Below are 16,684 nucleotides of genomic sequence, written 5' to 3'. Positions count from 1 at the left end.
GGTTAAACAGTGCGGATAAAGTGAGAAAGGTTGCTGCAGCAAATGTTATTATAACGCTAAGGGGTGAGTATTTGCCTCCCACTAGAACGAAAGGCTTCTTTTACCGCTGAGATCTAGGAAGAACCTGTGTTTCTAGGTGTCTTCGTTTTCAGTTAAGGGGGAGAAAAAGTCACGGTACATTAAACAGACAAATGTTCATTTTCAGCTCTTCCTTGGTTTCCTTGACAAGAACAAACACCACTCCTATAAACTCAGCCGTTGCACATTGTCCTCTGGGGGAGATGCCATGCTATACTAGTTTTTTTAGAACGATTGAACCTATAGGGAAGAAATGGCTGCTCGTATCTATGGCTCCAGCAGATGTGAAACCCTGAAGGAACTGTACAACTCCTTATCTCTTCCCTTCCTCCTGATTAGATTGCATGCACCTACCGGTGTGCCTCACCTGTCTTGAAACGTTGTGAGGCAGCTGGTTTCAAGATAAAATTGTCATGCTGGCTTCTGGATGGTGTATTGCCTTAAACACAACCCCTCCCCCCCTTTCCCTCTGGTCTTGCATAGCTCTCCTTCCTCATATTCACCATAATTGTTAAAGTATTCATTTATTTAATCCAACGCAGCCAACAACTCCGAGGATTGCCTGGCAGGCAGGCAAGGGGCGCTCGAAGGTGGTTTCCCATTGGCTGCCCTAGCGTTCCTTGGAGACTTTCCTTCCAAATACTAGTGAAGGTCAGCTGGGTTTAGCTTCTGATGGGATCAGGCTTGCCTGGGCTGCCCAGGTCAGGGCCATTGAAGTACTGTGTCAGCTTTGATGCCGATTTGAATGAGAACTGGATCAGATCAGGGGTTTGGGCATGGGAGGCGGGGCTTTGCAAGTGCTTCCGTGTTCAGATTGGGCTTCGAGGCAACTATCCGGCAGCAGGGAGCTACTCAAAGGGAGTCAAGTTTCAGCAAGGGGTTGAGGAGCCCAGAAAGGTTCACAAAGCCTTTTGTAGACCCAATAGCTGTAAGAGCAAGGCAGTGTGCTAGCTCGAGGCCAGGCAATGTCGTGCTACAGAATAGCTTTGCATATCATCTTTGTTTCTCCTTCATGGATTTCCAGGGTGATTTTTGGGTGATCAGCCTAGGTGTTGATGGGTTGACGGCCATCATGGAACTGATGGATCCAAACCTCTGTTTTTAAAAGAAATCTGAACAGCCAGTCTTGAGCCCAGAAGGTTCCTCATTGAGTTCCAGTTCTGATGAGCCATTAGTAAATGGGGTGATCTTGTCCAACTATGAGTAGAGAACAAAAAGATCTCAGGAAGGTGAGCAAAGTTGGAGTCCAGGGGCGCCTTTCTGACCGACACAATTTGATTCAAGGTATGAGGTTTTCTGTGTAGGTACTCTTGTAGCTTTTGAAGTATGCATGCTCACAAAAGCTTATGTCCAGAATAAAACTTGGTTGGTCTGAAACATGCCCCTGGACTCAATCTTTGTTCTGCTGCTTCATGCCAGTAAAGCTACCCTGAATCTAATTCACGGAGGTCTAATTTGTTTTAAACACCTTTTTCCCGAAACCATCTTCGTTCACAGAAAAGCCTTCTTTCTGCCTTTTGGAGAATGATCCTGGAATCTGCAGAGGATTGATTTCCAGGTATTTCTACAACCCAGAATCTCAGCAGTGTGAAAAATTCATGTATGGTGGGTGCCTGGGAAACCAAAACAACTTTGAATCTTTGAACGAATGCCAGGATATCTGCCAGAACATCCGTAAGTAGTCTGTCCTTGTAGCATTAACCATCTTCTTGTATCTCTGGGCTCTTGGCTCATTCGGTCAAGTGTGCAGAAAAAAAGTCATCTTCATTTGCAGTGGATGCTTGCAGCTCTCTCTGTCTCTGTTCCCTAAAAGATGAGTCACTCAGCAAGTTTCCATAGCAGAGTAGAGATTCAAACCCGGGTCTCCCAGATCTAATCCAACCCTTTAACCACTACACTGCATTGTATGTGTGTATAAATAAGTAGTATTCAGATAGACATGCCCACGACTTCCGTCCAGAATTGTTCCTTTCCAGATGAAGATTGTATAGTTGCTCTATTCTGTGACCGTGAGGACAGTAAAAAAGCACCACCAAACCTCCATGGGAAAGGTTTTATGAACAGAGGAGAAACAAAGTACCATATTGCTGAACAGAGTGCCTATTATTTTGAAATATCATGGTACGACTGATGTAGTAATGAAATGCTGCTTTGTAAATGTCAGCGTTTTCTTTGTCTGCTTTTCCCATCCCTTTTATCATTTCCTCTTTCCCTTTTGCCCTTCAGCTAATTCAGTGCACGTGGAAAATGAAGAGAAGGTCCTTCCAAGTATGGTCAACAAAAGCTCCCTGGCTGTAAAGCAAGGTATGTATCAAAAGCCTTTTGTTAAGTCAGCATGGGCTTTCTCCGTCCAGGTTAATTGTAATGAGGATGGCAAATGATTTTAAAGCTGTTGGATGAAAAGGAGGGCTGCAAAAATATGAATAGCAAGACTTTTTTTTTTTTTTTTTAGAAAGCATGTTTTGTATTAAGAGGTTTCCTTTTCCTGCATTTAATTCAGTGGGTATGAATCGGCATAGCACACCCACTGAACATTAATGGCAGGTGAGATCAGGTAAACAAAAGGGGCGGTGGTGGAAATGACCCATTCAGGGGGCAGCAGTTATTTAGCTTACAATAATTGAAGTGTGGGGTGCAAACATGGAGAGGCCATAGAAAATCCTAACCATCGGCTTTTCATAATGGAGATTTTTTGAGGGGATGGGAACCCTTCAGCTTCTCCATAAGGTTTAGATTTGTTACAGTTGAGTTGCATTTTGATTGTCTGCATGAGAAGATCCTTATCAAGAAGTGGTGGTCCAAGAGAGAGAGTGTGAGAGAGAGAGAGAGAGAGAGAGAGAGAGAGAGAGAGAGAGGATACAGTCTTTCAAGAGTGAAAACTCCCCTATTCAGAGACTAGAAGGAACGGAGGTCCCTGGGCCTTCAGGACTACTTGAACTGAGAGTTTTTCTTTTTAGATAACAGAAAAGAAATAAGATCTTTTGCCATAATTTTATAATGATTTCCCTGTATCCAGTTTACAGTTGTATATGTCTTTATCACTGAGAAACTCGGGAATTTCAATATGCTTATTATACTATTGACCTTCTTCCTAAACTTTTATCTCTTGAGTCAACATTTTTAATTATATATACATGTCTGAATGTCTCTGATACACACACACATATAATCTTGTTCATCTTGCTGGCTCTCTCTTTCTTTAGCAGCAGGACAACGTGGTTGCTCATCAGAAACAATCCCTAACATAGGTTGACCATTCTAGATGAGATTATCTAAAATTGCATAGCAGTGGCGTGTTTCCTGAGGACCCATTTTGACTTCCCCTAGTGGGGTGAGAACCGCTATCACATGTGGCCTGCATGCACGTCTCTAGCCAAACATGGTATCACAGAGAGTATCCTTTCCTCACCTTCTGGGAGAGGCAGTGCTAGCCTGGGAGCAAACTGTGCCATAGGAAGCTACCTCTGGTTAGCTTTGCCTTGTGTACAGGTTAGTAGACTGCATGGCATCCATGAATGGCTTTCACAAGCCAGACACATGATATCCCTTTTAGCTGGATCTGCCAGGGCTTGAACCTGTGGCCTTCTGCACTGCACCACAACTGCAGTTCCTCCCAGCACCTCCCAGGTGGATGGACACACGTTACAGGACAATTTGCATGGTCCTGAGGAACACAGGAAGCTGCCTTCTGCTGGATCAATCCATTGGTCCATCAAGTACAGTATTGTCCACTCAGATTGGCAGCAGCTCTCCAGGGTCGTAGGTGGAACATTTCGTATCACCAACTATCTGGTCCTTTCAACTAGAGATGCCTGGGATTGAACCTGGGACCTTCTGCAGGCTACTGAGCCATGACCCTTCCTAAGACAACTTCTTAGGTTGGTGGTTTATTAATCCTCAGCTTGAACTGATGGATCCTTGTTGCCCACCCGTTAGTGAAATAAATGCACATCGCACATTGACAGGTAGATTAGGTAAATTAGGTCACCTGGACAAAACTGGGTTGTTGTTTTTATCCAGACCTGTGCACTGTCTATCTGGCCACTTCAAGCTTTGTCATTTTTATACTCCACAGTTGTACAGGAGAGAGAGAGAAACCGCTGGGAAAAGACAAATGACTTTCACCATGCCTTTCTGGTGGCTATCTGCCTCTGTCCTCAGGTGTGCTTCTGGGAGTTGGCGGATAGCTTGCGGAGGCTAATTCACAAACAAGGAGCCTATGTGGGGACAATCTTAGCAAGATTTCCTTAATAAAGCTTGTGTTTGTATCTTACTTGGGAAGTGTCATTTTGTTTCCTGAATCATGATACCTTCCCCACACGATACCTAAAACACAGCACAGCATGGAATATAGCCATCTCTTGAAAATAATCCAGTAGAGTGGCATGCCCTGAGATGGCTATACCAAAAAATCTTCTGAGGGTACAAAGTGTCACCCAGATGAAACTGACTCATGATGGTGCACGGTTCTCAAGGCAGGAGACGAACTGAGGTGTTTTGCTAGGGATGGGTACAGATCTGATGGCAATTAACTGTGTCTCATGGCCAGACTACTGAGCCATGAAGGCCCAGATCTGTACCCTGTCCCCTCCCTCCGTAGGTGGAGGGCCAATTTACACCTGCTGGTGGAGACCTATGGGTCCAAATAGATTCCTGAATGTACTGTGGGAGCCAATGTCCCCCAGCGATTCACTTGATGTTCGGGTTGATAACTGGAATAACCAGCTTGTGATGGCCATCGATTTAATTGCGCCCTGACACCCTCTTTTACCCTGTTGCAAGACAAACACATAGGAGCTACAAGGAAAGAAGCAATTGCTGAGATGGCTAGGGCGAGTTTGGAGGAAGACTTGTAACAAAGGGTCAAGACCATCTTATAGGATGCTTACGAAAGCCTGGCAGTGAAGGTAGTGAAGAGGGACTTCTATGCAACATCCATTGCATCCACAAGTTCACTCCCAGTGCAGTTACATAGGGTGATTTGGTCTTCAATCGCCTTTGAGGAGCGATATTCAGATTGTACACAATCGGCACATAGCTGTGAAGCTATTGTGAGCTTTTCTGAACCAGAGGCCCCTTGGCCGCCTTCAAGGGACCAAGTTGAATACTTCAGGATGTTTTTCACAGACCAAAGTGGATAGGCTCCTTGCTTCGATGAGGCTGGCCACTTGGCCCCTGTCCCTTGTGGCTCCTCAATACGGGTAATGAGAGGATTGGGAGGCCACTTCTGGAAATTGTCAGTCGGTTCCTACTAACAGGGACATTCCTGAGCAGGTTAAGGGAGGCTGTAGTGCAACCTCTGTTAAAGAAACCAGACATGAATCTGCAGGAACCCACAAACTACCACCCCATTATGTTCCTAGCATTTCTATGTAAGGTGGTAGAATGGGTAGCTGCAGACCAGCTATAGGAGTACCTAGAGGCAGTGTTGGTACTGGACCCATTCCAGTCTTGCTTCTGGCCCGGCCACAGGGTGGAAATAGCACTAGTGGCTCTGACAAATGACCTCCAAAGATAGCTGGATCAAGGTGGATTGGCACTGCTGTTATTGCTAGATCTTACCACAGCATTCAGCTTAGTAGATCATGAGCTTCTTGCTCACTGACGCAGGGGCACAGGGGTCAGCCCTTCAATTGCTGGTCTTCTTCCTCCAAGGTTGGGACAGAGAGTCGCAATCAGAGAAGACCAGTTGCACTGCTACAAACTCCACTGCAGGCTTCCACAGGGTGCAGTCCGTTCCGTGATCCTATTCAACATCTTTATTTGCACTATAGACAAGCTCGTCTGGGGCATGTTGTCACCAGTATGTGGATGACATCCCGCTCAATCTGCTCATGAGTGGCCTGCTGAATACTCCCCTGATTCTTTAGCCAAGTTTCTGCGGGCCATGACATAGTGGCTCCAGCAAAGCCACCTGAGGCTTAATCCGCTGAAAATTGAGGTCCTGCAGCTGGGAAGGAAATACAAGCGCACCTCCTTTGTCTTGACAGAGTGCAGCTTCAGACTGCACAATCAGGAACTTGGAAATGAACTTTGCCACATCTCTTACTATGGAGGCGCAGGTGACTAAAGTAGCACACCAGGAAAGGAAGGCAATTGTAAGTCACTTTGAGATTCCTTCAGGTATTGAAAAGTGGGGTATAAAAATAATCTCTTCTTCTAATCAATCTTCACAGTTACGTTCAATATTCCATTTTCAACGCATCACATTCTTGGACATGATCCACAAAACAATCTTACTGCAGGGGATAATAATCCTTTTTCCTTCCACGGACAACATACGTAAAGCTGGACTTCAGACATGTGTGAATGGAATGAGACAACCGCGGGCACGCAGTGTGAACCCTGACCAATATATGGCAAAGTGATCATGGATTGGCATTTGTCCGTAAAGAGCCTCTAGCTCCTAAATGTCCACTGTTGGCTTGAGCGCATGCACATTACAGCTCAAATGAACTAAATAATTTTAAAGCTACGCTTACCAAAGTCTTTCTTTTTTTTGGGGGGGGGGGAGAATATAGTGAATTCAAAGAGCTGATCCTGTACAATCAAATATGGGGAGGTGAGATCCTGGCAGCTGGGCAAGAGACTTTTGAAGGTGGTTTGCCATTGCCTGGCCCTGCATCACAGCCCTGGTATTCCTTGGAGGCCATCCTTCCAAGTGCTAGCCTGAGCCACCCAGGTCTAGGCAAGAGACATTCAGAAGTGGTTTGCCATTGCCTGCCTTTGCATAGCAACCCTGGACTTCCTTGGTGGTCTCCCATCCGAATGCTAATCAAGTTAGCTTCCAAGATCTGAGGAGATCGGGCTTCCCTGGGCTATCCAGGCTGGATCTTTTCAAGAACCTAGAGTAATTTATTTAATTGTGTAGCTGTAGTCTGTTTCCAGAGTCTGTTGGTCTGCTAGATTTCTTGGGATATAATGAGGGGATTTCTGCACCCTTTAAATGTAGTGTCATGCCAGTCAAATGCAAGCTGAATATTCCGGCACCTTCACATGATGTTGCCCACATCCAGCATCTGGCCTGCTGAGAGCTCACTACATCCTCCCATTTTAAAGCACTTCTCTGGGATTCCCTAAAAGGGGATTCACCACCCTAAAAAACTCTTAGCGACCGAAGAGCAACCAGCAGAAGGAAGGTATGGAGTCTCAAATGCGCCAAAGTCATCTGCAGCATCCTGCCTCCCTCTCGCTCCCGCCTCCCTCTCCCTTGTTCCCAGCGTCGAGAATTACTTTTTTAACAATGACAAGTTTCCTGGAGCAACGAATAGATGGACACACATGTAGGCAATGCCAGAAATAAAAGAATATTTAATTCAACAAAGCGTGCCTCTCAAAAGTTCCCCCCCACACACACACAAATCAGAAATGATATTAATTTACTTAGTAATCAAAGGACTCATCCGCTTTGGCTTTTGGCACCCATGGAAGTCAATGGCGCCATAGACTATAATGGGAATGTTGGCATTCCTGTCTTTCCCGATGCCTGGGGGGGTGAGGGTTTGAGATACATCCTCTAAAGTTTCAGGGTAGCTCCAGGAAGCTCTTCCCTGACTCCCCTCCAAATTTCAAAATGATTGGTCGAAGAGGTCCACGTCTTGGGTCTCCCAAAGAGGGTGCCCCCATCCCTCCATTATATCCAATGGAGAGTCATCCTGAATTTTCCTCATCCTTCCATCTCACTAGAAAAAGCAGTCATGGATGATTGTTTCAGGAAAGAGGCCGTCACAGCTAGGTAACTGCCCGTTATTATTTATAGAAGAACTTTGTGAAGTATGTACGTAACATTGACGTATAATCCTTGGGGGGCATTTTCTCCACTGCTTTGAGGTTCAAAATGTCCAAGTCGCACCTAATGTCTCATTTGCCAGAGCCGTGTTCCCTTTCCGAGGCAAAATGCCACCACCAGCTTAAACCAAGAGGAGCTTTGTCATGTGAAGGCTTTGTTGAAGATCGCTGCAGAGCACCGAACCCGATAAATCGGTCACCCCGAGTGGGTTAGGAATCTGACATCTGCTCCTGTTTGAATAGGCCGCTGAACCCACGCTGCTTTGGTATTAAGCTTGGTCACAAAGTGCATTGACAAAGCAGTTCCACGGCATTAAAATCCACTTCTCAGTGTTTAATTTAGCTTGGTGTTCTTTGAATCAAATCCGAAAGCGCATTAAAACCTGTTGCCGTGAGCATTCACTTCCAGCAGCTTAGCAAGGACACATATTCCAAACAATTGGCTCAGACGTGTTTGATCGTTGAGTTCAAATTTCGCGTGCATTTTTTTTCATAATTTGGAGATGCAGATATCAATATAGCACATCTCTCCCTTTCTCGTTTCTTTTTCTTACAGCAGGTTCTCCTGGATAGATGTTTTCTTTACAGTAGAGCAGTGGTCCCCAACTTTTATATCCCTAGGGACCGGTCAACGCTTAACAATTTTACTGAGGCCTGGGGGGGGTAGTCTTTTGCTGAGGGACGTTGCCACCGCCTGAGCCCCTGCTCCGCTTGCTTTCCCGCCTGCACCCCTGACTTCCTGCTGCCCGCTGGGGGGCACTGCCAGCCATGGTGGCCGTCGGAGAACACCAAAGGTGAACCGACGGCAGAGTGGCAGGGCAGCTCCTGAGGCAGCAGCTTGGGAGGAGAATGAGGAGGACAAGGAGGAGCCGCGGCCTGTTACCGACTGATCTACGGAACGGTACCGGTCTCCGGACCGGGGGTTGGGGACCACTGCACTAAAGGACTTAACAACATTATTCCTCCCAACCACGGTACACTCAAAAACTTCAGGTCCAGCATTTGACTGTGGCTCTTGCCCTCCGCTTTTCAAATGCACCAGAAGCTGCCGTCATTCTTTCCCAAATAGTTTAACATACTGTTATGTCTGTGGGCATTTGGCCGCTGATGCAAATGAAGGCTTCTGCCAGCCAGGGAACTAACCAATCAAAGGAACCTGTTACGGTCCAACCAGATTGCTCTGCTTAGAGCCAATCCGATTGCTCTGCTTAGAGCCAATCAAATTGCTCTGCTTAGGGCCAATCAGAGGCAGCAGCGGCCTGCTTGAAAAGTATAAAAGTGCATGAGTTTGCCTGTTTTTCTCTGTTAAGTATTTGGAGTTTGTTGCTGGAGTTGCTAAATAAAAAGAGCTGTTCTGAAGAATCGGTGTCTATGTTCACTGAACCCGCAGGCTTAATAAATCCATTGGACTTGTAGCTTCGCTGGGTCTTCCAGAATACGCACCATTCATCTTGCAGCAATTGCTCGTCTTCTGTCAAGTGTTAGCTTTTGGATCACACAATTTTCTTGGGCCTCAAAAATCTGTTCATTCCTGGGGACAGTTGGATGCAATACAGCCATTGGGGCAACAACAAAGTTCATCATGAGACCAGCAAAACTGCCTTCCGAATAGCAATTCTTAATAACCCTAGAATTTCCTTTCAGAAATGCAACTAGAGGGCAGATCTGTGTCATAGCCTTTGTATCAATACAGTTCCTAAGAAGCTTCTCAACTGAATGGTGACCGATTTTGCTTTTGGCTTAGATGGATTATTATTCCCACAGTCTGTTAGTGACTGTGCAATTTTCCATCCTACTTCCGTGGGGAAAGTCATCCAGGCTGGTTAGGTCATGCCTCTGCTTGCTGAGGAAGGGCTATGCCGAGTTTTTGTGTGGCTTCCTGCTTGGGGACCATCAGCTTACCTTCATAACTGATATAAGATTTATTAGTAATCCACCAAAAGTAGCAGAAAGGGCCACTGAGAAAACTATGCCAGGGATTGTTGGTAGGAAGAGAAGGAAATTGGGTGAGTTAAGGCAGTGGTCCCCAACCTTTCTGAGGCTGGGGACCGGCAGGGCATCTGGCCGCGCCCACGGGCCGTACCCACGCATTGCGCATGCGTGAATGCGCCATACGCATGCACAATGCGCGGGCGCGGCCCAGCCCTGATTCCCTCTCCCCGCGCTCCCGCAGTAAGAAGCTTCCCGGGCCGCAAGCTTGCGGCCTGGGAAGTTTTTTACTGCGGGGGGGGGGGCGGGGAGAGGGAGCCGCAGCCTGCCCGCAGGTTGGGGACCTGCGGGCGGGCCGCAGGTCCCCAAGTTGCCAGGATACAATGCAATGGTGAGAATATGTAAAGGGTTGGGGTGGAATATAAACTGAATGAGTGAGTGAGTGAGTGAGTGAGTGAGTGAGTGAGTGAGTGAGCGAGCGAGTGAGCAAGTGAATGAATGAATGAAGGAAGGAAGGAAGGAAGGAAGGAAGGAAGGAAGGAAGGAAGGAAGGAAGGAAGGAAGGAAGGAAGGAAGGAAAGAAGGAATGAATGAATGAATTGGAAAGCTGGTGCTGAGGATCACAGGACGTGCATGGACAAAAACCATGTGAGAGGAGAGCGAAGCATGCACAGTGTCTTCTCGCCTATGGACCAGGGCCATAGCCTCTCTACTCCCCCCACTCTGAGTGACACTCCTTTCCACCATGGAAGGCTCCTTCACCCCCAGGCTGGCTGCTCCTACCATACGCTGCTAGGGCCCCGTGAATCCTTAAACCACACTTAAAGGGGAACTGTCATAAGTTGAATTCAATGAGGTTGAGTAATAAAGGGATGTCATGTCTTCCCTTAGTATAGCGATCCCCAACTTGTGGGCCACGGAGCACATGTGGTCCTTGGACTAATTGGAGGTGGACCCCGAAGGATGCCTTCTCCCCCCCCCCCCCCCCGGCCCTTTACTTCATCCCCCCCAGCCCTTTACAACACACTTCATTGTTGTGGCGTGTCTGTATCTTATTTTGAAGGGATGTTTAAACATTACCATAGCGATCAGAGAGCGTTAGGGCAGTGGTTGAGAGTAGAGGAGTAAACTACCCCCCCCCCACCGGGCCTCAGTAAAAGGCGTTGAGTGGTCCCCGGTGATAAAAAGGTTGGGCTTAGTACATGCCAAGGATCCAGGTAAAAAGTGAACCAAGGCGCTAGGAACCATCAAGCTCAACTCTTTTTTCCCTTAAGAATAAATTCAAGTGGGTAGCCGTGTCGGTCTGAAGTAGCACAACAAAAATAGAATCCAATGGCACCTTTAAGACCAACAGAGATTTATTCCAGGCGTGAGCTTTCGAGTGCAGGCACCCTTCCTCAGACTAATGAACTACCATCATAACAGTGGAAATATAAGGCAAAAGCTAGCTTTTAAAGGTGCTATTGGACTCTGATTTTCTTGATTTCCTGTTTACCCTCTCCCCCCTTCTCCTTGAATGTCTCTCAGCACATACCGAAGTCTGTACCCAGGAGGCAGAGACTGTCCTTCACAGTGCTGTCTCTTATTCTACTTGTTATGGCTCCAGCAAGCAGTTCGGGACCCCTTTTGGCCACTAGGAGTAAAAATGTAGGTTTTGCTTTGTTCTGACTGTCCTTTGAAGATAAAAGCCCTTCTGCCCTGGGAACAGCAGGAAAGAGATGCAGGGCGGGGGGTTGGTTGTCTTATATGTATCATAAGACTAGTCCAGCCAGTCGTTCTTAGCAATAGATTTTCTGTCATGACGTTTCATGATGTACCCTCTCGGACACAATCAACAGCTCCGAACTCTTCGTTTTTGGGAGGGAAGAATGTTTCGGTTGTCTTCTATGAAAGGGTAACCTTGCTTTGTGACAGCTGACTGGATCCAACCCGTTATTATCTATAGAAGAACAGTGTTTCACCCCTTTGTGCCATCGTTCGTGAAAATCCATAGAATCTAATCCCAAAATCTAAGCACATGCCTCTGAATTCATCCGCAGAAAGAGCAATTCTTTGTACAAGTGGAGCAGCTTTCTTTGGAATGAGAGGAGAGGCACTTACAGAACGGAGTGCATTAAGTAGGAACTGGATCTCCAGCCTCCACACAGGTGGTCTGATACTGCAGGAACCTAAGCATATGGTTTCACGTGAATAGTTTTTAGCTGACTGCACGTCTATGACAGCATTAGATAATCTTGTATTGTATCTAACAACATTTCCTTGGTCTGTTTAGGCTCGGCTCCAGTGCCGTCTTTCTGTAGGACCCCAATGGACCGAGGTCTCTGCAGAGCCAATGAGAAAAGGTTCTTCTATAGTCACGCGACTGGAAAATGCCACCCGTTCAGTTACAGCGGCTGCGGCGGGAATGTCAATAACTTCACTTCCAGAAAGTCTTGCCTTCGGATGTGCAAGAAAGGTATGGTCACGTCGGAACCAGCCATGCACGTTCTCCTCGGGTGAAAATGGAAGGTCAAATAACTTGGCAGACATCTGTAGCTGGCTCACGGGTCTCACAATGCTCTTAGTGTAGATGGGTTTGAGGGACAAGTGTAGCTGTTTTGTTCTACTAGTGGGAATCTGTAGCTGTTGAGAGAGACCGTTTGATAAACAGGCACAAGCTTATTCGATACAAATCTGCTAACTTCTGTGGAGGCCAGAATACACACAGAGGCTCCAGTTTTCCTCCTCTCACACTTGATACGGGTCACACACGCACGCCCCCCCCCCCATCTTTCCTAGGAGCTATCAGGGAAGGATGACCAGTTCCACTTCCCTGTTTCAAGCTCCTCTCCAGTCCTTCATGGATGCTTCAGGCTGATCCTGAATTGAGCAGGGGTTTGAACTAGATGGCCTGGTTGGCCCCTTCCAATGCTATGATCCTAGGATTCGCTCTCCTCCCAGTTGAAAACCCCCAACGGCCAATGTAACGGCTGTTCTCCAACTGTCTCTCTAACATTCCATCAGCTCTCATTGGTTGCCCTTAGGAGGAGGTGGATCCTAACATTCCTGTCGCAATGGCTCATAACCTTCTTTATTCCGATATAGTAATAGCCCCTGCACATTTTGCTCTGAGCTTTCTCCATGTATTTGTCCCAAAAAGAAAAAAAGAAAAGGTTAGCCATTATTTTTAACTGTTCTTCTGAATCATTTGTTTAGAAATCTCAAAACAATGATAAAAATGTGTCTAGAAAGACAGAACCAAGCATATACAAAAAAACACTTAACGTTCAAGTGCCGTCTACAATACTTCTAAAAGTTTTTAAACAATTATTACCGAATGAGAAGAGAATGACAAAGCTATTATTCAAAATATATTTTCCACTTAATATTTCTGGTAAGGCGTAGGAGGAGGAGCTGGTCTCATAGCTTAAGTGCCACTCAGTGCTTAACACCCACTCAGGGTGGCTGTCCCACCCCTGAGTGCCTCCTCCTCCAACCGGCTTGCCTGTCTGTCCAGTGACCAGCCAATCACCTTCCGCCCCTGACCACCCCCTCCTCCTTCCACTTCCCTCTGAGGCTTGGAGGCTGCAGATCCCTGCCAAATGAGAGCTGCCCCTGCCAGTGAGTTCCATAACAGCTGCCTGCAGCCTTTCCAGATCCTGGGGGTAGGGGGATGCCATCCGCAGAGTTCTTCCACCCCTATCTAGCACCCATTGTATTCATGAATTCAGCGGGCTTTGTCCCTAGTGTGTGTGTGTGTGTGTGTGTGTGTGTGTATACTGGAGTGATTCAGGGAGGGAGAGTGGTAGACCATTTCATTTCTGATAATGGTAGAAAAATATATGTAAGTGGCATCAAGGCATATAATCCAGTTCTGTCCTCTCGGGGACAACATTGGCAAGAGTTTCTTTCAAAATAGTCTTTTCCCCACTGCCACTTTTTGCCAAACAGATTTTGCAGATTTGGGAAAGAGAAACAAGTACGTAGCTTACAGGCAAAATGGCTCCTCTGCCGATACCCCTTCTAATTCTGGCTTTCACCTGGAGATAGTGTGCGCTACCAACTATATCGTTGCTGGCCTTGTTTTGTTGAAGGTCCCTCCCCTTTGTGGTTTTCTGCAGGGTTCCTTAAAATAAAGCGGGGACAGCAAGGTACCATGAAAGTCCGTCGGAAACGAAAAAAGCACCCGGCGAAGCTGACAGAGGAGGAGGAGATTGTCATCGAAAGGATATAATTTATCTGTCTTCTCTTTTCACAGAAATAATAAAAAATGTTCTGGACACACCCCATTGGGAAACGTTGAGTATCATTTAATTGTTTTCCCATTTACATCCATGTTATTTATTAAATGTTTTGTATTTTGTCTTTCCTTTCCAAGGCCAATTCCACACAGATGGAAAAGGCCAGGAGGGAGCCCATATGAATGTGGAGCTAATCCCCACTTCCACATGACATTCTTTCTTTCTTTCTTTCTTTCTTTCTTTCTTTCTTTCTTTCTTTCTTTCTTTCTTTCTTTCTTCCCGAAGGCTCAGGGCGGTTTACAGGAAACAACAAAATAGTATAGGTAACATCATTCAAGTAACAGTAAGGGGGTAACAACAACGATAACAACATTTACATAATAACAATAACAACAATAACATTAAAGGAAGGTGAAACTGCAACTGCAAGCGCCTTAGCTCAACTCGTACTGAGACCCAGGGGTTGGGTGGCTCCAATAGGCAGGCAGAACAAATCCACGCCAACAGACAATCCATTCCCCCCGGGAATGGATTACCACTAGGTGGGCTACCATCTAGGCAATCAATTATAAAAGTTCAATTTTTCATGTTCCTCAATTTGTTTATTATCTTTATATGAGTTTCAATGACATCTTTATATTTCTTTACATATAATTTCAATATGTTTGGTAACATCAGCTCTTTTCAGTAGGTACCTCTCTTCTTTGGCTTGATTCTGCACTGAGGTTCCCTTTTTCTCTGGTTCAGTTTCGGTTTTATTCCAGACAAACAGAATACAAAGTGGGGGGAGTGGCTGATACTGAAAAGGGGGCTAGACTTGGCTATGTCTGTCACAAGGGAGAAGAAATCTAGGGTGAGTGTAGAGAAAGTGGAGAAAATATGGCGAGAAAGTGAATGGGAAAGCGGGAAAGAAGGTGGAGGAAAAGGCTAGAAGAGAGACAGAGTGGAACACAGAAGAAAGCGGAAAAGGTCCAGAAAGAGAGAGAGAGAGAATGGACATCTGGAGGAGGAATAAATGTATAGAAATCACAGGAAAGAGACAAGGAACACTAAGATCAAATTATTAAAATTTGCTACAGAACTCTATCCCCCAAAGAAGTAAAATTACTTTGGCCAGGGCCTTTTCAGCCTTGGCCCTGGCTTGGTAGAATTCTCTGCTGAGGGCCCTTCGGGAATTTCAACAATCCCAGGAGGCCTGTAAGGCAGGACTGTTCCACTAGGCCCTTGGTTGGGGCCAGGAAATATGCTAACAATATGCTGGCCTTCCTATCTGAAAACATCTATATGAAAAAAAATCAGCCTCATCTCTGAACAAAGACCCCCTCCCTCCCCAGTAAGATACTAATCATAATGAGAAGGTGGCTTTTAAATTAATTCAAGTTAATATTAAAACCTAATACTAATAATTTTATTGTGTATTATGATTGAAATGGGATTTTTTTTTTAATTTTGATGTTAGACACCCTGAGCTGCCTAGGGAAGGGGGCGGCTATAAAAAATAAAATTATTATTATTATGAAATGTCTAGACTGCTACTCTCCCATTGGACTTGAGGCACATCATCATCATCATCACTATTATTAAAGGGAGAAAGGGGGAGAAAGCATTTGGAAATTGGAGGGAAGGGGGAAAGGGGGCTAGGAAGAAAATCCAAAAGTGGTGGAGAGACAAAATGAAAGAGACCGAGTGAGAAATAGGCAATAAAGTGGAGAGTGACCTGGGAAGAAATATAGGGAGAAATGGGGGGGGGGGGGGGAAGCAGGAAGATCAGATGACAAATTGACAAATAGAGAGAAAGTAGAGAGAATCTGGTAGCAAACAGTGGGAAATAAGGTGGGGTAAAGTGGTGGGAAGGGAAATGGGGGAGAAATGGAAATGGGGAAGAATGTGACAGTCTCGAGAAAGCAGAGGAAAGTCTACGAAGGAGAAAGAAAAGTGCAGAAAGACCTGGACCTATTCTGCACACAATAGATAATGCACTTTCAATGCACTTTCGAAGTAGATTTTCCTGTTCCACACAGGAAAATCCAGCTGCCAAAGCACATTGAAAGTGCATTATATTATGTGTGCAGAATGGGCCCTGGTAAAAGATCGTAGGAACTGGGTGGGGGGGACACAGGAGAGAAAGAGTGAAAAAAAAAACGCAGTTGCAGGGACTTAGTTATGATTTTGGCATGCGGGCCACTGGGAGTGTTTCACAGGAGTGGTGGTGGGCAGGAGCGGGGCATGGGGCCCCCACTACATGATGGCAGAGAGCATAGTGGGGATGGGGGGATGCCCCTGTCAGCTCCACAGAGCCGCAGTGCTGGCAGGGGCGAGAGGCAGAAAAATCTCCTCCAATTATGCACTAGGCTAGTCTGACCTAGCCCTCATCGGTGCCCACAGTAGCCCCAGGAACATGGAAGACTCTGCATTACCTTAATGCAGAAGATTCGGTGTTCCCTTAATGCCTTCCTAGGGCCTGGGTCGGGCCAGAGCTTGGTGGCGCCCGGGATGGCTGCGATGTCGGGCATAATCGGGGATTTTCCCTGAAGCCCTGTTGCTGCCATCTCGGGCGTTCCGCCCCGAGCATAATCGGTCTGTGTGAGGAATTAATTTTCTAAAGTTCCTGAATGTTTAATAACTGACTGGATCAGAATTTTGCAATACTGCATTTGAGAATTATCTTG

At 46.2% G+C, this 16,684-nt stretch overlaps 1 protein-coding gene across 1 annotated transcript in view; it reads left to right on the top strand.

The window, feature by feature from the left end:
• Positions 1-14,061, top strand: part of LOC143828384 (tissue factor pathway inhibitor-like) — a 44,441-nt gene extending 30,380 nt beyond the window's left edge. The window contains exons 5-8 of the mRNA XM_077318778.1: positions 1,576-1,752; positions 2,305-2,382; positions 12,068-12,250; positions 13,896-14,061. Coding sequence (XP_077174893.1) covers positions 1,576-1,752; positions 2,305-2,382; positions 12,068-12,250; positions 13,896-14,008 — 551 coding nt within the window. The 3' untranslated portion in view covers positions 14,009-14,061. The remainder of the gene's footprint in view (positions 1-1,575; positions 1,753-2,304; positions 2,383-12,067; positions 12,251-13,895) is intronic.
• The last annotated feature ends 2,623 nt before the right edge of the window (positions 14,062-16,684 follow it).

Source organism: Paroedura picta, unplaced genomic scaffold, assembly GCF_049243985.1.
Source record: "Paroedura picta isolate Pp20150507F unplaced genomic scaffold, Ppicta_v3.0 Ppicta_v3_sca22, whole genome shotgun sequence".
In the NCBI taxonomy this organism is placed as follows: Eukaryota; Metazoa; Chordata; class Lepidosauria; order Squamata; family Gekkonidae; genus Paroedura; species Paroedura picta.
This window is presented reverse-complemented; position numbering and strand designations above follow the sequence as displayed.